Here is a 27,697-nt window from a genome sequence, read left to right as displayed (position 1 = left end):
CAAGTTCATACTTTGTAAAACAAGCTTAAATGATAAATTGTCTTTTAATGCTTTATAATACTTTGACCTGTCAAAGACATATAAAACAGAATAGAGACGTCACTTTGCAAAAGTGAGCTTATTTTATTTTTATTCAATGTAAAAAAGAGAAAAAGGTGAGAAGCCTCATAAGTACACATTTCTCATATGCAAAACTTTTTATTATAATGTATTCATGTAAATAATTAACATTTAACTAATGTTTCATAACAATGGGAAATTAAAGTAAATTTATAACTAATATGTTTAGTTATTTAAAAGATTTTGTTCTATGAAAGCAGTCGTTTTATTTATTTTTCTAGAAATGTGCATACACAAAACAAAATATTTACTTTGAAAAAGCCTTTTAAAAATTAGAAAAGCTGTCCAAAAAAGGAGGGGAGGGGGAGAAGAGAGTCTGGTTATGCAGAGCTATACACAGAGGGTCATTATGTCCCAGGAACTTTGTGTTTGAGCGTTTTTCTGCACTTTAATCAAATTTCTGATAAGACACCCAAACACAGGAATAACAGTATCATTATTTAGTCATTTCCTTTTTCTTATTTACTAAGCTTCAATCTCTAAATCAACATGGTACTGTTATTTGAAAACAAATACATGCAAAAATCAACAGGAGACAAGTAATTATAATCAGGATTAGAAAAATAAAGCTGGAAATACAGTGATTCTAGCTTTACAATAAATAGATAAAATATTATCAAAACCTTCATCTGCTGAAAGAATTATGGGTAATATAAATCAGTTGCACACATCCCCACAGCTCCCCTCCAAAGGATAATTAAGGCCATGTACTGAGCACAGTTCAAAGTTTCTAATTTATAGTCATCTATATTGGCTGATAAAGCTTGATTGAAATTTAACTACTGTATTTCTGCACTTCAGGACAAGTGACATTCTTGATATAGCTCAACAAATAATAAAAATAATCATAAACATTTATTGTTATTATTTGATCTATAAGCTGCTCCAGCTGAACCTGTGGAATGTCCAATTCAGGAGACACAAAATCAAGAATCACCTGAGGCTGATGAGCATGATTAATGATGCAACTGCCAAAAAAGTCAACACAGTCCTGATGTAAGAAATGACATTGATCCATGGTCTTTTGTTCCTGCCTGATCTCTGGCTCTTGTGTGATAATTATGTGGATACTGCTTATGGAATTCTCACAACTGGATTGGCTGACATCCCTGACCTGGCTCCTGGAAACCTGGACTGAATTTTTACTATTCTTCTGTGTGCTCCTGTTAAAAGCAAAACTAATTAGGAAAAACTTCTTTCAGAGACTGTTTGGTTTGCATTCCTTGCCTGATGCTTTTTTCTTGAGTTTGAAAAAAATTGGTAAATTCCATAACTGTTTGTATAAGCATGTATTTGTAACCAAAAATAGGAAAGTGGGGGCCTGGATGAGGAGCAACAGGCTTCAATTGAACCATGGCAAGCTCAAACAGCTCCGGATTCTGGGGCCATCCCTTTGGAGAGTATGACATTTTTTGCTCTGGCTGGGATTGCACTACCCCAAATATACCTGGTGCACAATCTGGGGATTATCCTCGACTTGTGATTCCTGCTCAAAGAGTAGATGGCAGTTGTGACTAGATGTTCTTTCCACAGTTTCATATTGTGAGTCAGTTGTACCCATTCCTAGATCAGGAGGTTCTGCTTATCATCGCTCATCCCCTATACACCTCCTGATTGTTCTACTGTCACCTCTCGAATAGACAATTGCAATGTGCTCACAAGGGGCAGCCCTTTGAAGAACACTTGGAAGAACACTTTTCTGACATGGCATCTGACCTGTGGAACATTATTTTCCGTTAAGGTCCCATCCTTGACATCCTCCCAGAATTCCCTCAAAACATGCTTATGTCAACAGGTCTGGGAATCTCAGGGAAGTGGTGAATTAGTGAGATGGTCATATTGATGTATCTTCTTTGTTTTCTTTTTCTTTATTTTATTGTTCTATTATTTTTATTTTATTGTTCTAATTCTTTATTTACACTTTTTTTAAACTTCCTTTTTATTTCTTCATTTTTTATTATTGTAAACTCCCTGGAGTAACTCTACGGCAAGATAGGTGGCAAATAAATTTAATAATAACTATGTCCTGTGATAATACTTCTAAAGACCATAAAACATCAACATCTGCTTATCCCCGATTCTTGGGAAAGACTCAATATGTGGATAAAAATACCAAATCCAATCTGAATAGCTGGGTGACTGTGAGGAACCATAATGGATGCATTGTCATAAGAATAATTCTCTTACTACTCTGTCATTAATAGTTCTAAATGTCTATCTATCTATCTATCTATCTATCTATCTATCTATCTATCTATCTATCTATCTATCTATCCATCTATCCATCTATCTCCTCAAACAAATGAAGCAAAACCTGCAATTCATTAATAAAAGGAAAAAAAATCATTTTCACAAGGGTCTAAAACTTTTTGGTACTGTGATTCCCCTTAAATAATGAATTTGTATGAATGATAATAAAAATAAAGACAATTGATAAAATAACAGAAGTTTCCTCAGTCATGTGTATCTGAACTGGGAAATTCTGTGTTCAAGTCATCAAGACTTCAAAGGGAAACCGGAGCCTGCCACTTGTTCAAGGCTTTGCTTTATTGTTAATTCCAAGACCAACTGTTTTTGATTCTCACAGTAGCAGTGTATGAATGATGGCATCCTTGTATTATTGAATGGGAAGCAGATAATGATCTCTTTATTTACTGGCATTTATAAACTGTTCAAATCTTGAGGATAGTAGATGGTAGACAACAACATAGGAAAGTATATAATCAACATAAAAAGAGTAGAATCTCTCAACAGTATTATAAAATACAAAGGTATTTAAAATAACCAAGATTATTAAAATGACTAAAGGCATCCACAATTGCTTTTTGAAATTCCATTTCTTCTCCCCACTGGTACTATCCATGCTTCTGTTGGTTAAATTACTGGCATAGACCAAAATAACATTGTGAATCAACACAATTCAGTCTCGGTATGATGAGAACTTTCACATTGAACATGACAAATATTATGTTACAGAGATGCAATAAACTGTAAAAAATAAAAATTATTTCTATACCTCAAACTCGTGAAATCATAGCTTGTATCATCCAATTCATAACTGGAAGGTAAGAATGCCTTTTAACAGTAAGAATTATAACTGGAGAACAGGAAATCTTAACTTATATAGAGATGATAAATTTAAAATTATAATAATTTAACTCCGTAGCCCTGACACTGGTATTTGTTCCTATACATCATTAGGAACTAATAGTCAGGCTATTGACATAAGTGTAACTTTGAAACATTAATTCAAACATTTATCAATTTCCCCATGAAGGCAAAAGTCATGACCAGAATGAACCAGTTTTTTTCCAACAATATTGCTCAAAATATTTCATCCATAAGTGTGCATGCTTATAGGCACATAGAACAAAGCTGACTATCATGCTTGCAATCTCCCCCTTCCCTCCAAATGTACAGAAACCTTAAGTCTTGTGAGAATTCTTACTAGCTTAAATACCTACTGTTAAGTCTTAGTAGCTACTAATCTTATTAGCTTAAAGCTTTGATCTAGAACTAGTAATCAATTAATCCAAACCTCTCTTTGGATCTTTTTCCACAATTTTAACATATACTATTAAATATTGCAAGAAAAAAGCCAAATATTTTTAGTGTCCATTATTAACTGACAGATTAAACTGATCCCAGCCATGTAATTTTGGACTTTTTAACTCCAAACAGTAGTTTATATTCTATAGAGTGGTCTCCTATAGAATATAAAATGCTGTAATAACAGCATCCATCTCCAACAAGCTGAAAGAAATGTAATTCTCATGACTCCCATGTTCATAGGAGAGGAATAAAAGTGGGGCAGTGGATCATGATAATGGATAAATCCTACAAATAAGATGTAAAATGCTCTTATGTGGAACAGTTAAGATGTAATACATGTTAATACAAGGTATTTCAAAATGGGTTAGTTCAAATTCTGTTTTGTCTCAACTGGAAATTTATCAGCATCACTGTTAAATACACACACACACACACACACACACACACACACACACGAGCTGAAACAGCAAGTAGACTAGAAATGTAAAGTGATAACTACATAGTTTCCCTGGCCTCTCAAAAAAGTCTGCCACTGTGATTTATTAAAACTGAATATTTAATGTTTTTAGAAGTGTGTTTTCCTCCATGAATAGCCTGCTAAAAATCTGTGGTATGTGCTGATATAAACATTTTGGTTTTAGTTTGAAGGAAAGAGAAAAGGCAAAATTCTTTTTCCATATTTCCCACAAATAGTTATTGCCATCTGGCTTGCTGTCAAACGATTTCTTCCTCTTTACTAAGTTAGGTCTCTTGTGTATTTATATATTAACATACTTGCCTTTCCTTCTTCAAATATTTTAATGGATGAAGATATCTGAGGGGGAAAGAAATCTAACAAATTCCTATTGCTTCTTGTGTAGGAATTTAAAAAAAAATATAGAAAAGTAACCAGGGTATTAGCAGTTTTGTATTGATTTGCCGCGAACAGTGGCAGATATGCATTGTCTATCCAGACTAGCACAAACTGTCCTTGCCTTGAACTAAAGTGATGAAAAACTGGACAGCTGCATGTAGTTTGTATTCTAAATTAAGAAAAGGCTTCGTTCCTGCACAGTAGACTTATTTTCTCTGTAAACTATATCCATATATTCAGAATGAAGGTTATATGAATAACCTTTAAAAATTAGAAATATTCCCTCTTACCATTTATACGTTCTTCTTATATCTCCACAGCAAACTTTATTTGACCTTGGAATTAGCTTGAAAGCAATAACTTAAGGCTTTTCGGTTGAACTTCATGCTGTTTGTTGTTAAGGTTATAGATTATTTTGGGGGAGGGACATAATTATACAGGGAGTGTAGCAAAGTCTTACTAAAAGTTTTTGTAGTTCCTTAGAATTTTTCAAATGACTTTTTGGAAACAATCTAGAAGTTAACATCAATGTTTTTATTTAAAAAAATAGTAGGGACAACTATATTGTTAACTGAATTTTTGCCAAATCTGAGTGCACAGTTTCCGAAATCAAGACTTGCATCAAGAGGCAAATAAACAGAATGCTGATCTTAAAAACATAGATTTTATATGGCAATTAAGAAGTCAAGTAGTGTTCGCAGAAGGAAAGCTAGGTAGGTCTACCAGATGCTATCAGCATATTTTATCAAAGTAAATTTTGTTAGTTTATAACCTGTCTTTCCCCCAGAGCAATAGGTAATCAGAAAAATAGACCTATGAGTTATTCTGAGGCGAGAAATAATAACTGAAGATATGTCATCCAGTTAGCTTCAGTGGGTGCGTATGAACCTAGGTCTCCCTAATCTTAATTCAGCAATTAAACTGCTACATATTAGCTCTCTAAATTGCTTAAACAATTACTGATATATATGAAGTCATCTAATATGCTTTGGAAACCACTGTTTTACAGTGAAAGAAAATTTTCAAATAATGTACATTCCTTGCAGCAAAGGAGTTCAACTTCTGGAATACTCTGCTTGTCTTTTCTACCTTTAGGAAGCAGAATGTTATTTCTGAGTTAAAATTACTAGTATTTCATAAAAAGCTAAGGATACCATACTAAGAAATATAGATATTGTACAGACAGTAAGAAATTAACAATAACCTTGCCCTGATCCAGATTGACCAGGCCTGGAAATTGACTCTACAGGTACGCTAAAACTATTTTTATTGAGATTAGCTATAACAACAGAATTTTGCAAGCTGGATCTCCTCATTCTTCTTATGCTTCAGTGACTCAGGGATGCATATATCTCAGATGTTTCTGAAAGTTATCTCATTATTCTGGACTTTAAAAAAAGTGTTTCAGCCCCTTTGGTTTCTGTATATCTCCATCAAAGTCATCTTCCTTACTCTCTACATAATGTCACTCAATCTATGACTACAGCTCAAATAACAGATATCTTGTAACATCAAGGAAGCCATTTACAATAACTCTGACCAATGTAATACTACAGCAGACATCAAGGAGCCAAAGTGGTGCTAATATCAGAATCCAGAAGATATCACCCTATGAGGCAAGGAGCATATGCTCTTTCACTGACTGATGCAAAATTGACAATGGTTAGCTTTGGAAGGAAGATGCAGACTGAATGTAGAAATTCTCTCCGTTCTTATATAAGACCCCTAAAGGATAAGCAGAGGCAGGTGAATGGGGAGCTCACATATTATGGTCAGGAGACAACTCTGGATATTAAGAAAGTAATTTTCAGCTCATTCTTGCGGTCTTTTGGCCACAAAACATTGTCCATAACCAATACCTTGTGTTCATCACTAACAGTAACTTTTTTGACAGATACTTGAAGGATTGTAATGCCTTTTTACTTCTAATTATAAAATCACAATTTACTAAACAGGTACAAACTCAAAAACTTTGTAAGGTGAAACTTTCTGAATAATGCAATCTCATAGTATATGAACTTCTCAATCCTATAATGTATAGTTGATTACCATCACATATGATTTTGACCTATATGTCCCTTAAAAGTTAACAAAAATAAAAGTTAAATGGCATTGTCATAATGCAAAAGATTTATAAACTATAGCATGAAAGGGCAAATGTATCATTAAATCTAATGACACACTACATAGAGCAGACATGTCAAACACAAGGCCCGGGGGCCAGATCTGGCCCGTGAAGTGGTTTCATGCGGCCCGTGAAGCCATCCTGGAAACAGTGAGGGAACAGCTCCCACTGCCTTGGCCCTGGCCCAGAGACCCTCCTCCTGCCAGAGACCCTCAGATCTGTCCCACTCCTGCCCAGGCCCCCATAGGCACCCTGGATGCGAACGATGTAGAGCTGGCCACGCCCACCCAGTAGGCCATATGCACTCTAGCCACGCCCACCCAGTAGGCCACGCCTACCCTGGCCATACCCACCCAGCCCCCTGAGGGCAACCGCAATGCTGATGCGGCCCTCAATGAAATTGAGTTTGACACCCCTGACATAGAGTGTGCATTTATATGAGAAATCTCAGACATGTCTTTTGCAATTTAATTGTATGTATTATGTTTCTACAGTATTAGTATATTTTTTTACAATAGATGGTCCCAAAATATACAATTTCCAAATCTTACCTCTCCAAAGGCACCTCGGCCAATCACCTTCAATATTTCAAAGTCATCTTTATGCAATCGCATTTGTTTCACCTTAGATGTGAAAGGCTTGGCTGAAAAACAGAAAAATATTGATCACTTTATCTAATATAACTACTTACTAAAAGTCTATACAATTTCAGAAATTGTTGCTATAACAAACTAAGATAATCTACTATCTGCTGACCATAAATGGATTTGTGGACATGGTCATGATAGAACAGGTCCATGGTCCGGCACTGGGTTGCGCAAACAAGTGAAGTACAGGCAGCACACAAACCACATCCTCTCTGGTCCTCAGAAAAATCTTTTTCCACAGAACCGGTCCCTGGTGCCCAAAAGGGGGCCTCTGTGATAGAACATTCCAAATGTATGCTTAATTTTTTTTTACTTGTAACATTTTTTTTACTAAAGTTTGCAAGAAAAGTCTTAACATTAAGACTTAACAATAAGTCTTAACCTAGAAGACCTATTTCAGCAATTTCACATAGCGGATGTCCTAATAATTACTTGGCTAAAAATTGTACAATTTTTGTAAATAGCAAAAAGGGACTGTTAAAATATTCCCCTTTTAGCACTGCTAGCCTGAAAAACGAAAGCCTTCCACAGTTCTATTTTTAAGTTAAAAACAAAATAAAATTTGGATACAATATTCTAGATTTAGATATAATGCCCAAAAATGAGGGAATGGTTCACATAGCACAAATTTGTTGGGAATTGCAACACCAATTGCTTTAATAGCAAATTTTCCTTTCTAATCCATCTTATCCGTCATTTTAGCAATGTCATATAGCTAGAAAGTAAAAAATACAAAAATTCACCCTCTTAAAATAAAGTATAAAGACTATTGAATATTGCCTTTAGATTCTTTTCAAGAGTTAAAAAGTAATACCGTATTAAAAAGCTTTTATTCCTGCTGATTACACAGATGTGACCATTCAATCAGAGAGCCAATTTGGTCTAGTGATTAAGAAATCAGGTTAGAAACTAGGATACTGTGTCTTCTAGTCTCTTCTGAAACATGAAAGCTAGCTGGGTGATTTTGGGTCAAGTCATTTTCTCTCAGACCAATTCACTTCACAGGGTTGTTGTTGTAAGGAAAATAGGAGGAGGAAAAGATAATAGTAACAGACCTCTCACTTCATTGCACTCGCATGTTTTAACTTTTATTGATTTTATTGCAATTTCATTGCTCCATCATTCTGTGCTGTCCAGAATCATTGAGAGGTAGTTCTTAATTGCTGCTCTGGCTTTGTGGAACACCCTCTCTTAGAATATAGACACGGTCCATTCCGTCTTAACATTGCAGAAGCTGCAGAACATGGAATTTTCCAAATAATGAATTTTTTTACTACCTTTAATTTAGTTGACTTTGAATTAATTGATTTACTTATGGAAAATGTTTTGAATTCTTTTATGATTTAGCTATTCCTTGTTTATGCTTGTGCTGTAATTTTCATTAATTTTTAGTTGCTTTGATTTATGTTTATTGGACATTTTTAACTATTAGGAATGTTTTTTTTCCCAATTCTGTAAATTGGCATGAATCTATATTGATCTGGCAACAAGTAGAATAAATAAATGTAGGAAAACAGATTGCATGTCTGTTTTTTGTATTTTTAATAAGGGAGCATGAACACAGTTCTCATCCACAAATCCTTAAGCAAAGTCATAATTGCCTTAGAGCATACAGAAATTAGGTACAGCAGTCATGCACTACCTGGAAAGGAGTTTAAGGGGTTGCACAGAGTTGCAGACAATTCGTGCCCCTCTCCTACTTCTAAGCATTTGCTCCTCCAACTACAAAGGTCCTAATGAATAAAGGCTGTGCGGGGTACGTGGCCTTTCACGCATGCGCACAGCGCCAGAGCATGCCGCATCTGTGAACAGGGCTGCTAACGCACCAATTTTGAAGCTGCTCTCCTTCCCCTCCGGTCTATGAGCCCGGAAAGGTTGGAGACCTCTGCTCTAAAGGTCAATGGTGAGGAATAAGTGCTGAAAATCTCAGGATCAATCTCTGGCATCTGAAGTTATGATCTGTTAACAGGTTCCTGGACAACCTAAGAAAGCTGCAGTTAATCATAGTGGACAACACTAAAAGAAAAAATATACTATGTTGATGTGTTCCAGTATCAAGCTGCCTGTAGCATGGCTTAATTGCTTTACAAGTGGCTACTATTTATGACTATCACTATGTATGTTTTCTGATACATTATACTCTTCACTTTTACATTATATTTTCTTTTATTCCATTTGTTAGTATAAATATATAAAAATAGATCTGACGTTAAATATATAAATATACACTGAAGCTGAGAATACTTACTGCATCTGAAAAAAAATGGGTGGAATCTTTAAAAGCATATTTGTACATCTTTTATGTGCCCTAACAAAAGTTGTTGATTTTCCAAAACTGAACAGTGTGTTTAATTGGAATTTTTTGTAACTTATCCCCAAATGTCCTTATTGTCAATCAAAAGGTTTACCTGTTATTATGAAGATTGGCATGGAGTAATGATTTCTGTTAGACAGCTGAATTAATCATGAATCCCATAAATAACAGAGATTAAGATCTTTAATGTGCAAAGGACTGGCAAAAGTCAATTTATAATAAAAGTAGCCAATAAAAGTGTCTGTAAGCACTTGGGGCAATATTTGTAACAATGATATACAATGAGATTTACAGAAACACCATCACAGAGGAAACCAGTAAAATACTGCTGCAGAAAAATGTGGTACAAAAGAATTATTTTTCTGCAAACCTTTCCTTTCTAAACCTTTTGTGCATAAAAAAAATGAAAGGGGCAACAAAACTAAGGTAAAACAATACATTCTCTAGTATTCATTACTTTAAACAAGAGAGAGAAAGCATGAGTGTGTAAAAGTAGTTTTATTTGTACACAAAAGCTGTCAACAGAAGAGAAAAACAGAGCATGGAATGAGGAAGAGGGAAGCAAGCCTTCACATATTCCAAAGGCACTTTAAAACTGGCTGCCAAAATTCTATCCAGCAAATGAGAAAAAAAAATGCTTGCAGCAATGGAAGATGGATAACAGAATGCTATTTAAACCAACACTAAATAAATAAATAAAATAACAATGTCTTTCTCAGTTTTATAGCTACTATTATGTTTTTACTCTGCAGATACATTCTTCACATATTTTTTCAGTCAAACAGAAAGTGACAGCATTTTGTAACTGAGTCTCAAAAAGATGTGGTATTTCCTGAAAATACTAAAGAGTAAACACAGATTCCTATTTTACAATGGTATAGATATGAAAACTATATTCCTAATTACATACAAAAAGTATGTTTCCAGCTAGGAGAAATTTGGAAATCACCTTATTTCTAAATTTCAAAAAGGAATTCAAGATTTGCATTTAGCATCACAAAAGCTCCAAGGCTGTACTCAAAGCTTATGTAGCACTAAAAAGGAGACCAGAATAAAAACTTATATAAAACAATAAAATTAAATTTTAACTTATTGCTAAACAATGTCTTCAACCAACCTACAACACAGATTAACTTTAGAGCAGGGGTGTCAAACTCGCCACGTCACATGACATGTCGCGACATATTGCGACTTTTCCCCCATTGCCGGAGCTGGGGTGGGTGCAGTTTCGACATGACACATCCGGCCCACGAGCCGGCAGTTTGACACCCCTGCTTTAGAGAGTAAATTTTCTAAATCTGGGGCCACATGGACCACCCAGTGTTCTTTATAATTTAATGGAACAAGAACTGGCTAAGCAAATTGAATGCTCCAAAATACAGCAGTTCTAAGGCTATTATACTACAAAACCAGATTTTAAAAAATCATGCTCAAAGTTTGAAGGAAGCCAACGAACAGCTCTATAAGATACAGCTGATCATGAACTAAATTAAATTATAAGATTCAATTAAGGAAAAAAATCCAATATACTTGGTGGGATAGAAGACAGTGAACTGGCATACTTACAATGTCTACTACTTGATGAGATTTTTTTCAAAGAATATTGGGGCTGATTAATTGTTAGTGTAGATTACCCATGCTGGGCTAGATCCAAGAAGACACTTACATTCATAAGCAAAAATTTACACTTGGGATCACTTAACAAATTAGCCAAGCCTTAATATTTAAGAAATCTATTAATTTACAGAGCAAGAAGTCTTGCTCTGTAAATACTCATGATAGATAATCAGAATCCTGATTTAAATGCTTACATTAAAAATTTGACTGACATGCACAGTTTGAAGGAAATTGATGAAATGTGTGATCAACAGAGCACGAAACATATTTCAAATTCCTATGCTCCAGTAAATATTTTCAGGAACCAGGAACTTAACAATTTTTAAAAATTCTGTGAAGAAAATCACTGGTGGAATGCATATGAAGTGAAGACTATGTAGGCTGTATAATAGAGGGAGCTAACAAAACATTTATTTGAAATAAACATACCATTTTGACACTTTCTTACAAAAACCTGGTAAATTATACATTGTCCTTCCTTTCCAGCCAAAGATGAGAAGGGCATGTTGTGAGTGACATAACTTGCCCAAAGGTTAGAAAACCCAACAGCAGGAGCAAATGGACAGTCATCACCAGTTTAAGATAACAGTGATTTTTCGATGTTCAAGTATAGTGATTCACAATCTACACCAGGGGTGTCAAACTGCCAGCCTGCAGGCCAGATGCGTCACAGCGAAACTGCGCCCACCCAATTGCCGGCAATGGAAAAAAAAGTCATGATACGTCGTGACATATCATGTGACATTCCAAGTTTGACACCTGGTCTACACTGACATTGTAATAATGTACACATATTCAGTTTCAAAGAAGAGAAGTATATATAAATTAATAAAAATGACTCTCGGCATTACAAATCATGACTGATTTGCCAGAAGCAGTTTTGTATATAATGAAGATCAAGTTCTATGAAAGCTATATAAAGGGGAGGAGAATAATTTCGTTATAAATCCTTTTTGTTTCGGTTTTTTTTTCTTTGCATCTTTTCTTTTTTTACTTTTTATATTATTCTTAGTTTGGTTAGTTGTTTTTATCTTTTTATCTTTGTATTTGCAAATTTTAATACAATTATTATATAAAAAAGAAACGGAATCCATCAAACTTAAGACAACTGGAGCACTTAGCACAAGAAGAATGGGACAAAAATACAGTTCAGGATGTAGAGGTCTTTTTCAGGGAAACAAAAGCACTTGTTTACAGCCATTGCCTCAAAACTTTGTACTATGAAATATTAATTTGTGTTACACTAACCCTAACTGGTAGGGACGCGGTGGCTCAGTGGGTTAGGACGCTGAGCTTGTCGATCGGAAGGTCGGCAGTTTGCCGGGTCAAATCCCGAGTGCCGCGTAACAGAGTGAGCGCCTGTTACTCGTCCCAGCTTCTGCCAACCTAGCAGTTCGAAAGCACGTAAAAATGCAAGTAGAAAAATAGGGACCGCTAAGGTGGGAAGGTAACAGCGTTCCGTGCGCCTTTGGCGTCTAGTCATGCCGGCCACATGACCACGGAGACGTCCTCGGACAAGCGCTGGCTCTTTGGCTTTGAAACGGAGATGAGCACCGGCCCCTAGAGTCGGAAACGACTAGCACGCATGTGCGGGGGAACCTTTACCTTTACCTTTAACCCTAACTGGTAAACTGATGAGATTCAAGACAAGATGTCAAATATGGGGGAATCCACAGGGTAATCTGGACATTTGTTTTCAGTCTCAAAATAAGGTGAGGACAAAATTGGTCATTCTGTAACCAGCGCCCTTTCTCTCTCTGTGTGTGTGCGTGTGTGTGTGTGTAAAATAAAATTTGTTTATTCATCTATGTTTATATTTGGCCCACTTTAAACAACTGTAGCTGATTCACATTTCACAAAAATACTTTTAAAATTATTTAAAAATTGAATATCATAGAGAGTTAAAACAACTGCTAATCCTACATCATAATTCTCAAATTCCAATTGAAAGGAATTCCTTAACTGCACAACACATGGATAGAGTTAACCATCATTTCAACTAGGAAACTGGGAATCTAGACCAAGCTAAGTGCAAAACTGCTAGAGAATTCCTGGAACCTTAGCACTCAGATAAATCAGCTATCAACTGGCACATAGAGGTAAACAAACTTTATATACTATTCAAAAGAGACAATCAAAGTTAAAATGAAAACACCTCCTCACCAACAATCTGCAGCCAATTGTTGTTGTTGTTAGCTGCAAAGTCGTGTCTGACCCATGGACAATTTTGAACCAATCAGTGGTTTCATGTCCAGTTCTCACTGTTGCTTCTTGGCCCACATATAGGTTTCTCAAGAGACAAATACGTTGGTCTGGTATGCCCACCTCTTTAAGAACTTGCCACAGTTTGTTATGATCCACACAATCAAAGGCTTTAGCATAGTCAATGAAGCAGAAGTAGATGTTTTTCTGGAACTCCCTAGCTTTCTCCATGATCCAACATATGATGGCAATTTGATCTTTAGTTCCTCTGCCTCTTCGAAATCCTGCCTGTACTTCTGGTAGTTCTCTGTCCACATACTGCTGGAGTCTAGCTTGTAGGATTTTAAGCATAACTTTATTAGCATGTGAAATGAGTGCAATGGTGCGGTAGTTTGAACATTTTTTGGCACTGCCTTTCTTTGGAATTGGAATGTAAACTGATCTTTTCCAATCCTGTGGCCACTGTTGAGTTTTCCAAATTTGCTGGCAAATTGAGTGTAGCACTTTTTCTGCATCGTCTTTTAAGATTTTGAATAGCTCAGCTGGAATACTGTCACCTCCATTAGCTTTGTTGTTGCTCAGTTTTTCTAAGGCCCACTTCACTTCACATTCTAGGATGTCTGGCTCGAGGTCAGTGACCACCTCATTGTGATTATCAGGTATGTTAAGCTCATTCTTGTATAGTAGTTCTTCTGTGTAATTTTGCCATCTCTTCTTAATCTCTTCTGCCTCTGTTAGGTCCCTGCCGTTTTGGTCCTTTATCATGCCCATTTTTGCATTAAACGTTCCCTTCATCTCTCCAATTTTCTTGAAAAGATCTCTGGTCCTCCCTATTCTATTGTTTTATTCTATTTCTTTGCACTGTTCATTTAAGAAGGCATTCTTATCTCTTCTAGCTATTCTCTGGAATTCTGCATTCAATTGGGCGTATCTTTCTTTTTCTCCCTTGCTTTTCGCTTTCCTCAGCTATTTGCAAAACTTCCTCAGACAGCCATTTTGCTTTCTTGCATTTCTTTTTCTTTGGGATGGTTTTGGTTGCTACCTGTTGTACAATGTTGCGAAGCTGTGTCCATAGTTCTTCAGGCACTCTGTCTATCAGATCTAATTCCTTAAATCTATTTGTCACCTCTACTGTATATTCAACAGGGATATGATTTAATTCATACCTGAGTGGCCTAGTGCTTTTCCCTATTTTCTTCAGTTTAAGCCTAAACTTTGCAATGAGAAGCTCATGGTCTGAGCCACAGTCAGCTCCAGGTCTTGTTTTTACTGACTGTATAGAGCTTCTCCATCTTTGGCTGCAGAGCATAGTCAATCTGATTTCTGTGTTGACCGTCTGGTGATGTCCATGTGTAGAGCCGTCTCTTGGGTTGTTGGAAAAGAGTGTTTGCTATGACCATCATATTCTTTTGACAAAATTCTATCAGCCTGTGCCCTGCTTCATTTTGCAGCCAATTAAGTAGAGATTAACACCAGAATTTAAATCATGCCAATAATTGAGCAGTAAACAATACTCCTATCAAGAAACCACCAACTCAAACAAACAACATCTTAATCAAGGGATTACCAAGAAGAAAACCACACTCCCACCCTCACTGCATGGTAAGCCACTGTATATAAACAGAGAGCAAACCTCACTCTCTTCTAATACTGAAGATGTTACCTAGCTGGGTAATGAAATGTTTGTAAGAAAACAATCAAGCTCACAGAGTACCAAGACGTCCAAATTGTTAAAGCCTAAACTTTAATGATATTAGGGACATCCAAATTCAAAGGGATAGAGTTGTATTGAGAACATCTATCTCCAGGCTTCTGTCCCGACCCTCAACTTCTGTAAGAGAAACATGGCATGGGACCAGTCTACCCATGGAATCATCTTCATCCCATCACATACTCACCCAGTCAGTATGATATCCTTTTCTGCCACTGCCCCTACCCTTTGAAACAGGTACTCGTTCTCCTGGCCTTTTGAAAATATCTAAAGATCTGGGTCTGCCATCTCACTTGGGGCTCACAGACAAGCATATAATTTTGGGGTCAAGTTAAAAAGTGCTAAATACAATTAAAATTAGAAAAATTGAGTAGAGAAGTTAAAAGTTAAAACCCAAGATGATGTGTGGCCTAGGGGGTGAGAATATTCTCTACCCCGTCAGTCCCTCCTCCAATGTAGCAGGCCCCTATTGGGCTTCAGGCCAAGCAGTAGAGCCAAGTTTTTATGCTCTTCCAGACGGCCAGTAGTATAGGGGTAAACTTCACCTCCAATGGGAGAATATTCCAGAAGGCAGTTCATTAACTTAATCAAAGTTCATTAAAATTAACTTTTAATGTCAATTTTTAATTATCCTTGTTTCTATTTTAAAATTTATATTTTTTAAACATTTTATTTATATGCTGTCTCTATGAGAGACATGGGTGGTTCCTAAATTAGATAGATAAGATATATAGATATAGATATAGATGGATAGACAGACAGACAGACACACAGACAATGGATGGATGGATGGATGGATGGATGGATGGATGGATGGATGTCCAAGTTGCAGGACAAGTAGATTCTGGTGGAAGGAGAAGGTCCATTGGGTAACCTTGGCTTAAGACAGACATGTCAAACACAAGACCCGGGGGCCAGATCCAGCCCATGAAGTGGTTTCATGTGGCCCGTGAAGCCATCCTGGAAACAGTGAGGGAATCGCCCCCACTGCCTTGGCCCTGGCCCAGAGACCCTCCTTCTGCCAGAGACCCTCAGATCTGTCCCACTCCTGCCCAGGCCCCCATAGGCACCCTTGATGTGAACGATGTAGAGCTGGCCATGCCCACCTAGTAGGCCATACACACTGTAGCCACGCCCACCCAGTAGGCCATGCCCACCCTGGCCATACCCATCCTGCCCCTTGAGGGCAACCGCAATGCTGATGCGTCCCTCAATGAAATTGAGTTTGACATCCCTGGCTTAAGACATTCAACTGGAATCAACTATCAACTATTACCAACCAGGGCATGGCACACAATGCTGAAATGGCTTTCCAGCGGTCATGATGTATTCTGTAGTAACTGCATAAAGTAAAAATAAACAGGTATGTTTTTTCTTAGCTTATTAAATGTTACTCAGGAATTCTGAGGATAATCTGATGGAAATATTTATTCTTCTAAGAAGAATTCTGAGCTATATAATCTTCTTTCACAAGTCCAAATCTACAAGGAAAACAATATGCCTATTGCTGGTGAACTTTCAGTGCTTGCAAAATCCTGACTGTGTAACAAGGTTGGCTGACCATACATCAAAAAAAAACCCTCCAGGTTCCATCCTCAGGTAGAAAAACAGATATATTTGTTAAAAAATGTCTTTTTAAGCTTACAGCTGATTCAACACCCCTACTTAAACAATGCTCCTGAGCATTTTTGGCTGGAGGAACAGATGAGCAAGAAGATGAACTGCTATAGCATGTAGGAACAGCTGTTGGTGAGAACAAACAGCAGAAAGGCACTGTAAAATTAGGATGGCTTAAGAAAGCTTTGAAGACAGGATAGTTGGCTCTTTTACCATAGGGATAAAAAGAATCACATTAGTATAACTTACAATCATTTACTATTTTTACTTAAAGGAATTAATATTAATAATAACATTTTCATTATTCATGAACAATTAAGTATAAAATCTAGTCAAAACTACACTAAGAAAGCACCAATGAATTTGATTATACTTGCTATCACGCAGTAGCATAAAACTGTCATGTCAGATACCTAGAGCTTTTCTACTGAAATATGAGGCTTTAAAACTTTTCTATTTGATCAGTTTTTGCTAACAGCACTTAAGAATTACTATTTCATAAACCAAAGTTATTAATTTTAAAATAATGTTTTAAAATTTAATTCAATACTAAAAGCAAAAAATAACTTAAATATATTGTTATATTAAATATATTAACAATATTAAACATGTCATCCGTGGGCCACATGCATCATGATGAAACCGCGCCCTCCCCATTGCCAGAAATGGGGAAAAAGTCGCGATACATCGCGCGACATCACGTGACATTGTGAGTTTGACATGCCTGACTTAACTCATGAAATGAATCAACATGCCATTATTTATAGTAATAGAATTATTTACATGACAAGGACTCTAAGGAACCTTGAGAATTATCCAGATTAAAATGACAGAATCCCTACATGTTTGTAGTTACAATTCAATTTGGGTAATTCCCATCAACTTTTGGCCTTCTAGATGGAGACTTCGGTGTCCATAGTAGTCACTGACATGTGATGACCTCAGAAGCTTTCCTATTAACAAAGAGGGGGGAAAAATCTATTCACAAATGTGCTAGACAGACATATTATACAATTCAGGCAAGTGTATTTACCAGAATTTTTAAATTTAAGTAAAAAAGTAAAAGTTCATTTTATTTCATTGCTCCAGATAAAAAGTGTTAATTGAAATGTGTATTTTTGAAAAAAATCTAGAAAGAAAAAATTATTTAAAATACAGAAGACCAACTCACACCTAGTATACACATGACAAATCTCTACTAATTTCTAACACTTTTAGAAGTTTGCTTTTATCTGCATATGTGGGGGGTTCCTCACTCATCTATCTCCCCAAGATGTCAGAAGGGATGAATGAGAGAGACTGGAGGGGGATGGTAGAGCCATGTATCCCAAGAGGAAGAAAATCAGGGTGGGAAGGGAAAAACCACCTTAGGAGATCTATGATGGGACAACACATTAAAGTGGTGACAGACAGAAGATGTTACGGGAGTCAGAGGGCAGGCTGTTACAGAGAGTTTCCTCTTACCCCCACCCCCCAATATTTAGTATCAGAGGAGAGTCCCGGCCCCCTGAACTCACTCACAGCCCCTGGTCAGCATACCCTCAGTGGCCCAGGGATTTAGCTGCTGCAGGTTAATGCCAAGTTGGCAAATAATAAGGCCCCTGACCTTCGGTCCTTCCGCCGTGACCTGAAGACCTGGTTGTTCCAACAAGTGGGTCTGGACTGACTACATTTTTTAATTAGGCTTTTTACTGGGTTAAATTGTCTCGTAATTTTGCATTTATTGTTTAATTGTCTTTTAAATTTTTTACTCTATGTTTTTTAATGTTTATTGTTGTGTACCACCCTGAGTCCTCAGGGAGAAGGGCGGCATATAAATTTAATCAAATCAAATCAAAGATTTCATTGAGAAGCAAGCTGACCTGGCATGGATCACTGAGATTTGGCTGATTCTGAAAAAAGGGATTCCCCTCTCAGAGATATGCCCAGCTAGGTTTAGGATTTGGCACTAGTTGAGACCCAAGGGTAGGGTAGGTGGAATGGCAGTGGTCATCTGAGAACAGGTTTCTGACTGTGAGACCCTGTTTCTGAAGCAGGATTCACCAGATGAGTTAGGATTGTTGCTACTGTACCAGCCTCCCTTCTATGTGGCAACCTTCTTGTCTGAGCTTCTGGAGGCCATCCCAGGGTTTGCACTAGAATTCACCAGGTTTATGGTCCTGTGTGACTTCAATTTGTCATCCCTGGGTTGGCCTCGGAATTGGCCAGGAATTCATGGTCACTATGGGGGCACAATGGTTCAGCAGTTAAAGACGCTCAGTTTGTCAGCTGGAGAACTAACAGCCCAGGTTTGAGACCCGAGCTCCACGCAATGGGGTGCGCTCCCATTATTTGCCCCAGCTCCTGCCCACTTAGCAGTTAGAAAGCATGCAAATGCAAGTAGATTAATAGGTACCACTTTGGTGGGAAAATAACTGTGTTCCATGTGACTTTGGCATATAACCTTGCAGTTCACATGATCACAGAAGTTGTCTGTGGACAACACTGGCCAAGAAATGAAGATGAGCACCATGCCCTAGAGTCAAGACAGGATCAACAGAGAAACCTTTCTTTCTTTCTTTTTAATGGTCATTATGGGGGCTATAGACCTGCTCCAGATCATCTCAGGTCCAACTAGGGACAGTGGTCACATACCAAATATTATATTATTGTTGGAGCAATGGCAATATGATCTGGTGGGGGAATCTACCATTATCCCCCTCATGATGATCAGATTGTGCTCTGATGTCCTTGAGATTCTCTTATGCAGTCCCCTTCTGCAGGGAGGCCAGACCCATTTGAGTAGCCTACACCTGAGTGACTGATGGACATGAATGGGTTCCAGAGGGAACTGGGGGATATCCCAGGGGCTTTGCTGCATGGTTCTCCCAAAGCTCTAGTTATGACCTGGAACCAAAGGGCGGCCAAGGCTTTGGATAGAATCATGCCTGTGCAGCCTCTTTTCACCCATTGCTCCCAACACTCCTCATGGTTCATGGAGGTTCTGAAAATAGACACCTAGAGCACTGCCAAAGGAAAATGAGGGATGAATCATGAATCCAACAGAAAACAACTTGGAGTTTTATTAAGGCCTATTTCGCGGTGGTAGGAGTGGATAGAGTTGTCTCTGGCAAGAGGAACAGCATACAAGTTCAATAAATAAATAAAAATAAGTATGTTTGCTTATAGCACCCTTTTTCAAAGTGTAGATTATCACCCATGGGGGAACATGAGACAATGAATGAACAATTGTCAGAAAGTGCCTCCCTCAAACTTCTAAGCAGGCTTACCAACTTTTAAATTATACTGTCTTTGTCATTTTAATTTCTACACCCACCATTTGCACATAACTTCAAGTGGTTTACAAGAGGTTAAAAAATACAGTACAATCAATCTGCCATATAATCAATCTGATGCAAAAGTATGCATAATGTAAAACAATGCAACAATTCCAGAGCTCTATATGATGCCTAAATGGTCTTTTGCTGATTCTCCAGCATGATCGATGGAGAATCCACAACAGAATATCCTTGGTCTTCCAACGCCCCTTTTAACACATTGTGTTTGCCTTTGGAAGATGGAATAATGCTTGGGAAAAATTCTGCAGAAGACATTAACAAAGGGAAGGGTCTCAGATGAGAGAAGTGAGTGTTATCTCAGTGTAGCAAACCTGGGAAAGAAAACAATTTTACAATTTGACTGTTGTTGCTAGATATGGTATTTTCAGAACAGTTTAAGAATTGATTTAAGGCAAAGAAATAACTTTTCTTTTTCATTCTTCCTTGACTTTGCCTAATGATAATGGCTAGTTTCAAAATGCAATCTAGATTTCAGGAATTATGTAAAAGTAAGCCAATTCATCTTTTCCATCAAAAATACAATTTGGGAGGTTGTCTTATTTACAAATAAACATTTTATCTTATAAAGTTGCAACAGACATCATTTTATCTGATGATATATTTCATTATGGCCAGAATCATGCAATATAGTATTGTTGGATTTTGTAAAACATTGCTTGGCTAAAACAGGTGCCAGAGGGGAAAAAAACGAGAAAGCAATAAATTAAAAACAGATGCCCAATTTTCATTTTCAGGGAATGTCAACAGATGAAAATAATCAGCTCGCAACAAATGTTACTGGTCAATTAGAAAAACTGATTTGGGATTAAATTTGCTCCCGAAAGGACTATATTCCCACTATCAAGTCCAGTTTAGATGTTTCTTTTGATTCACTGCTATCTCTGAATTTGCAGGCAGGAGACTGAATACAGGTGGCATAGTTATATGCAATCAAGAATTAAAATATCCATTCTGTGGTTTCCTGATATTTAGATAACTATAAATTTGTCACCAGATTTAAAAATAATCTGGAAATTTTTGTTGGTACATTTGTATCATAATAAACAGTAAAAGAGTAAGCCTGAAATAATCTTATGTCATCATAAAATAAGATCATATCCGGTTTATTTTCTCAAGTACTAGCCATCTTATCTGGCCAAAGCTTTTGTATACCCTCCTCAAGCCACTACAGTACTGGAATTCTCAAGTCTGAAACAAAAATTTTTTTTTTAATGCCATGGCATTATGGTTCCATGGCATTAACTGCGCCTAGCATTCAAAGTAATATGATTGCAGTATTCCAGCTGTATTATATATGTCAGGAAAACATAGAATGCCACCATAACTATTACAAAACTATCAAACCTTACATTATACAAAATGCCAGGGCTTTTTTTCTCATAGAACGCTCAGAACGGAGTTCCGGCACCTTTTTTGGATGGAACCTTGTAGGGTAGGCAAGGCGGGTTGTATGACATGTGTGAGTTTTTTCTTTTACAAAAAAAGCACTGCAAAATGCTATATAGATAAGACTGTACAGAAAACCAGAACACGACAGCACATGACAGCAAGATGCAATTGTTGAAAACAAATTCCTCAGATTGTACATAGAACAGTTTTTCCTTTCCATGTGTCTGAGTACACACTGTTAAGTCAGTTCAACCAGTACACAGTTTATCCAACACAAGAGATACTGTGAGGATAATGGGTGAAGAAATTAAGGTTGAAAAACCTAGAGGACTACACTGTTGCTCCTTATTTTGAAGAGCAGATCAATCAGTAGCACAATATTTCTATCATGTATACTTATATACTAACAAGGTGACACCTTATTCCCTTAAACAAGTGACTCTTTAGGAAATACAGACATTGCTAAGTGTTTACATGCTAGCAAAGATTATAAAAAAAACTGCAAAAGACTTTCATGTGCATAATTTATTTAATTTTTTAATTTATACTATTTTTATATCATATTTTATGTTGCCCTGTAAACCGCCCTGAGTCCTTCGGGAATAGGGCGTTATAAAAATTTAAATAAATAAATAAATAAATAAATAAATAAATAAATAAATAAATAAATAAATAATATGTAAGATTTACCATGGACAATGCTGCAAGTATATTCAAGTTGAGAAGATGTTTTTAAAACATTTTCCTTAAAAAAGAAAGACTTCAAACTAGCATTAGACCCTACCTATAGTATTCATTTAAGTCATACTAGCAAGACTTTGATGCTCCAGAAACAATATCTAATGCAGTAACACTGCAAAATAGGCAACAATCAATAAGCATAAGCAAAAACTATTCTGAAGAAAACATATGGATAAAAGTAACTTTACTATTAATGTTTAATGGCACAAATTATTGGACTGTTTGGAATACCATATCAAGAATTACCCTACTTTGATGGTAATTTCTCTGAAAAAAACTGTGAAGAAATAAACAGATTTGTTAAGACCTACAAAAATATGGGTTAAAAAAGGTTGACAACTATTTTTTTCTAAGCCCTTTTATTTCTGATGCTGTTGAAATTCAGAAGGAACAGCAAATTGAAAGCTTTGAAAATAAAAATGGGCAATGACAAGAACATACTCAGTAACAAGATCAATCCTTCATTGCTAAAAAGAAAGTTGGCTGTTATGTAACTTGAACTTCACATGATCATTGTTCTGATAATGCTTTAAAGAAAGTTACTTGCTGGAAATCCCTTAAATATTTGGATTCAAAGACTACTAAATCAGAGATTACTGAACATTTCAGTTCAAAGACTACTGCCTTTTTAGAAACAGAGTTTTTCTTTCTTTGAACTAGCTTATTCAAAATTGAGAAACAGCATGAGAATTTTAAAGGCAAAAAACTTGTCTTTTCCCAAAGTCTGCATAAAAAGAAAAGAAAGAAATGAATTCACTACCTATTCGTGTTTAAGTTCCTTGTACTGACTTGACCTGTAATTACTTCATTTTTATTAAAATAATATTCTTTTTTATTTTGTCAAATATTATTAGTAAAGTTTTAAAGTTTATGGGAAGTGTTCCAGCAGTACTTCAGGACAAAAGGCACATAACAATTAACATATCCATAATTATTCAGTTCCTAAAAACTCTGGATATTTTTAATGGCTTGCTTGGCTTCTTCATTGTCTATTACTTTGTCAATTTTGTGGTCCCAGTTTTCACCTGCAGAGAGTGGTACTCCTTGCAGATATTCCAATGCACTACTGTTGCTACTATGTCATGCACTGTGTGAATTTAGTCTGTGTGAACCTCTTGCAGCAGCTAACTAGATGTTCCACTGTTTCTTCAGCTTCTTTGCAGAGTTGGCATTTGCTGTCTATTGCTGTCTTCTCAATTTTGGCTTTATATGATTTGATCTTCAGGCTTGGACTTGTGAAACCACAATTAGCCCCTTTCTTTCTTACACTTTCCTGCTCTTAACCATTGCCACATCTTTTTTGTTATTTGCTTTGCCTACTAGTTTTTAATGTACTGGTAATACTTTGCTTTGCCATGTTTCTTTTCTATTCCTCATTTGGTCTTTCTTGCAGACCAGTTTGGTCTCTCTAGTATTCAGTAATACTAGTATTCCTGGTATACTAACTCCAGTGCATCTTCTTCACTGTCCTTCAGATACTCTTCCAATGCCCCCTCCTTTTTTCCAACTGTATGATGCACTTGCAACATTCTACAGCATGGGCTGGTTGCATCATACAGAGGCCGCGCCCATCCCAGCTCCGGCAATGCAAAACAAGTCGCAATACATCACAACACGTCATGTGACACGGCGAGTTTGACACCCATGTTCTACAGCCATCTATGCTCCTTGGTAAGTAGAGTCTGTTATTGTTCCTGCATGGATGAAGGGCATGACTGTCATTATTTTTCTGGCCTTTCTATCCAGGGCTTTTGTTCACCTTGAATCCAGTCCACTATTTCAGTTATGTATCTAATGACTGGCATTGCCCAGGTGTTAATTGCCTTGATGGTATTTCCTCCACTGAGTTTGAATTGAAAGATTCCTCTCTTGATATTAATGTCTCCCAGTCTATCACCATTGACCATCAAATATGGCTTCCATTGCGCTATTAATTGTTGCACAAAGTTTCTGATGTTTCTACTGACTCCTGTTATTTCTAAGCACTTGATTATCCAGTCATATGGCTGGGAGTAGAATGCCTTCTGATAATCAATCCAAGCTATATTCAAGTTGGTCGTCTTGTGTAGCTTTCCATTATCATCTTGTCAATTAGGAACTAATTTTTTGTCTCACTACTGTTTGGGCAATTCCTTTTCTCCTGGAAGCTGTCTTCAACTGGAAGCTGTTGGATGTTCTTTTACCTATTTTATCTTAGAAATGGACCTTGATTTTTACCTTTATTTTCTTTGTTTGTAAAGTTATCAATAAACTACTTATCTATAAATGTGGGAATATATTCTTAATTCAGCTTTTTATATTATTTTTTATTATTAGTGAACATTCAGGCAATCATTAATTTCTAGGTCAAAAGCTGTTACACATGCTATCTGGCTTGACGGAAAACCATAGTTATTTTGTAGCAATGTAGGTATTTCAGAGTTGGGACTCTGGTCCAGGTACTTTTTCTTTTGCTTCCGCTGCTCTGTCATTGAATTGTTTTTTCTTTTAAATTCTTTTCATAATAAGATATAGAAAATGCTATACATCAGAAAATTTCCCTCTCTGCAGCATTTAGTGTTTCACATGCATAATCATTTCATTATTGTCCTTATGAACATAGTGGAAAGATAATATAGTAATAAGGATATTAAGTGGCATACATAGTTTTCTACACTGATTGAAGTATTATAAAGACTATTTTTTTCCAAATATGTAACACAACTGTACGTAATTAAAATTGTGTACATATTTTCTTGAGTTTTTATCCGCTTGCACTTTGGAAATATTGCTGAAAAAGATAAACAGTGATATGCTTTCTAATGAACCCTGCTAACTCTCAAAAAGGTGAATGTATAATAACAATAAGTCATAATGACAGGAAATTGTCAAACATCATTTGTGAGCTTCTCCTAAGTATTACAGGCTTCTTAACAGTTTTTTTAATGTAACTCAATGATTAAGTGTGCAAAGGCTTAGTTGGGGGTAAGTGCTGGGCCATTCCTCATCTTGCTCTTTATTCACTTAGTATAATATTCAAAGCCCCAATACGATTATTTAAGTAGCTACTTACTTAAATGGATACCTGCAGAAGGTCTCCTCCTGACTATTCTCTGCTTAAAAAGTCAGCTAGGAGGAAAGGAGTTTTTTTGTACTCCACAGCTCTTAAGTACATTTGTTTTTGAGTTGTAATTGGCTCCAACCCTTTTATAGTACATTTTTTTTAATTTGGACTTTAATATTTTTTATTATAGAAATTAATTTTCTAATATGTAATAGCAATAGCAGTAGCACTAGACTTATATACAGCTTCATAGTGCTTTACACAGCATGCTAACAATCTGGGTCTTCATTTTACCGACCTCAGAAGGATGGAAGGCTGAATCAACCTTGAGCTGGTCAGGATTGTACTGCTGGCAGTGAGCAGAATCAACCTACAATTTTGCATTCTAACCACTGCATCACCACAGCTCTTGTAACCACTGATTTACAGTATATTAATCAATTTGTAAGTAAATTGTAATTGATATACTTGTTTTACTATTTGCTGTTCTAAGTATTATTGATTGCAAAATGACAAAACCAATAAAACTATACATACATATAGCCATGGACCCATCACTACTTCTTAGACATCCCTATTTCACATGGTTGCTATGAGATTTTAAAAAAACCATGAATGACAATTTAAACATGGAGAAAATATATAAATATATATAATAAATATATACAATTAATATATAAAATTAATATATAAAATTTATATATATATATAAATATATATATATATATATAAATATTAAATATATATATATATATAAATTCTAAGACCATAAACACTAGAGAATCTGTTTACCCCAGAATATTCAGAGGTTGCCAATAAATTGACTTTAAAATAGTATTAAGTTAACTCTCTTTTTTGTACATTTTGCATGTACATATAGCATATATTACATGGACACTATAAAATATAAAAAGAGGGAGGGTGCAGAAAGAAAGTAAAAGAAAGAAACAATAGTAAAAGTTAAATCAGAGAAAAAAGAATCAGAAAAAATAAGCAACTTCTGACATTTGTTTCAACAATATAAACATATATTTAACATGTATTTATTTTTAAAAATAATTTAATACTAGTATTTAAGTAATTAATCCCTTTTCAATAATCAAATCCAGAAACCAACTGCACATTTTTTTTAAATTTCATCCTTTTACTCATTTTTCTCCTATTGATCCATGTATGTTATCAGCAAAATTAGCTCATTTTATCATGTAATCTTTAATTTATTTCTCTTCTATTTCAAATCTCAACAAAAGTTTAAAATAAAATAGAGTAGATACAAGACTCAGTGATAGTCATAGGATAATAAAGAATCAACATAAATCATACTAGGATACTAAATAAAACAATCAATATAAATCCTAAGATACAAGCAACAAAGTAATAGTGATAAGAAGATAAGAAAATAGGTAATAGGAAAGATGAGGAGGATAACAGTAATACAGCCCTACTAGATAATCTGACAGTGTAGTGGGAATTAGTTGTTTAGTAGAGTGATGGCATGGGGGAAAAAACTGTCCTTGAGTCTAGTTGTTTTGGCATGCAATGCCTTGTAGTGACTTCTTGAGGGAAGAAGTTGAAACAGTTTATGTCCAGGGTGGGGAGGGGTTTATGCAGCATGCAAGTCCTCAGTTGAAGGGAGGCTGGTTGCAATTGTTTTTCTGCAGTTCTAACTATCCATTTAAGTCGATGTTGGTCTTGTTTGGTTGCAGTGCCAAACCAGACAGTTATAGAGGTGTAATTGACAGACTCAATAATTCCTTTGTAGAACAGTATCATCAGCTCCTTGGGCAGTCTGAGCTTTCTGAGTTGGCAAATTCTTTGTTGTGCTTTTTTGATGACATTTTTGACTTTAGGTGTCCATTTTAAGTCTTGAAATATTATAGAACCTAGAAACTTGAAGGTTTCTACTGTTGATACCATGTTGTCTAGTATTGTAAGAGGTGGTAGGAGGGCTTCTCCTAAAATCTACTATCATTTCTACAGTTTTGAGTGTGTTCAATTCAAGATTGTTCCAGCCGCACCACAAAGCTAGTGGTTCAACTTCCCGTCTGTAGGAAGATTCGTCATCGTCTCTAATGAGACCAATCACTTTATACATTTTTGCAGTCATATGTTCATCATTTGTACAGAATTCATTTTCAAATTCCATTTTATGGTATTCAACTCAAGTCATCTATTACATGTGCATATGAAAACCACTGAAAACTAAATCCCTCTACAGACAATTGCTCTCTTGTCTTCATTTTAAGTTCTCTACCTTCCTACATTAATAGCTCTTGATATATTGACCATTTCTATTTCCCCCCTTTTTATAAAATGTTTAAAGTGCTGAGACCAATAAAGTATTTTTGACCACAACCTGGGTTTGCATTTATTCCATATCCTTAACATGGCACGTGACTTACCACTCTTCAACATTTACTTAGCACAT

The 27,697-nt window shown here is 36.0% G+C and overlaps 1 protein-coding gene across 4 annotated transcripts in view; it reads right to left on the bottom strand.

The window, feature by feature from the left end:
• CDC42BPA (CDC42 binding protein kinase alpha) overlaps nucleotides 1-27,697 on the bottom strand; it is a 153,062-nt gene that overhangs the window by 107,649 nt on the left and 17,716 nt on the right. For all 4 annotated transcript variants that reach the window (XM_083376317.1, XM_083376314.1, XM_083376316.1 and 1 more), the window contains exon 2: nucleotides 7,202-7,293. In XM_083376317.1, coding sequence (XP_083232443.1) covers nucleotides 7,202-7,293 — 92 coding nt within the window. The remainder of the gene's footprint in view (nucleotides 1-7,201; nucleotides 7,294-27,697) is intronic.

Source organism: Vipera ursinii (genome assembly GCF_947247035.1).
Source record: "Vipera ursinii genome assembly, chromosome: 1".
Classification (NCBI taxonomy): Eukaryota; Metazoa; Chordata; class Lepidosauria; order Squamata; family Viperidae; genus Vipera; species Vipera ursinii.
The sequence above is the reverse complement of the archived record's forward strand: the minus strand, read 5'-3'. Positions and strand labels throughout refer to the sequence as shown.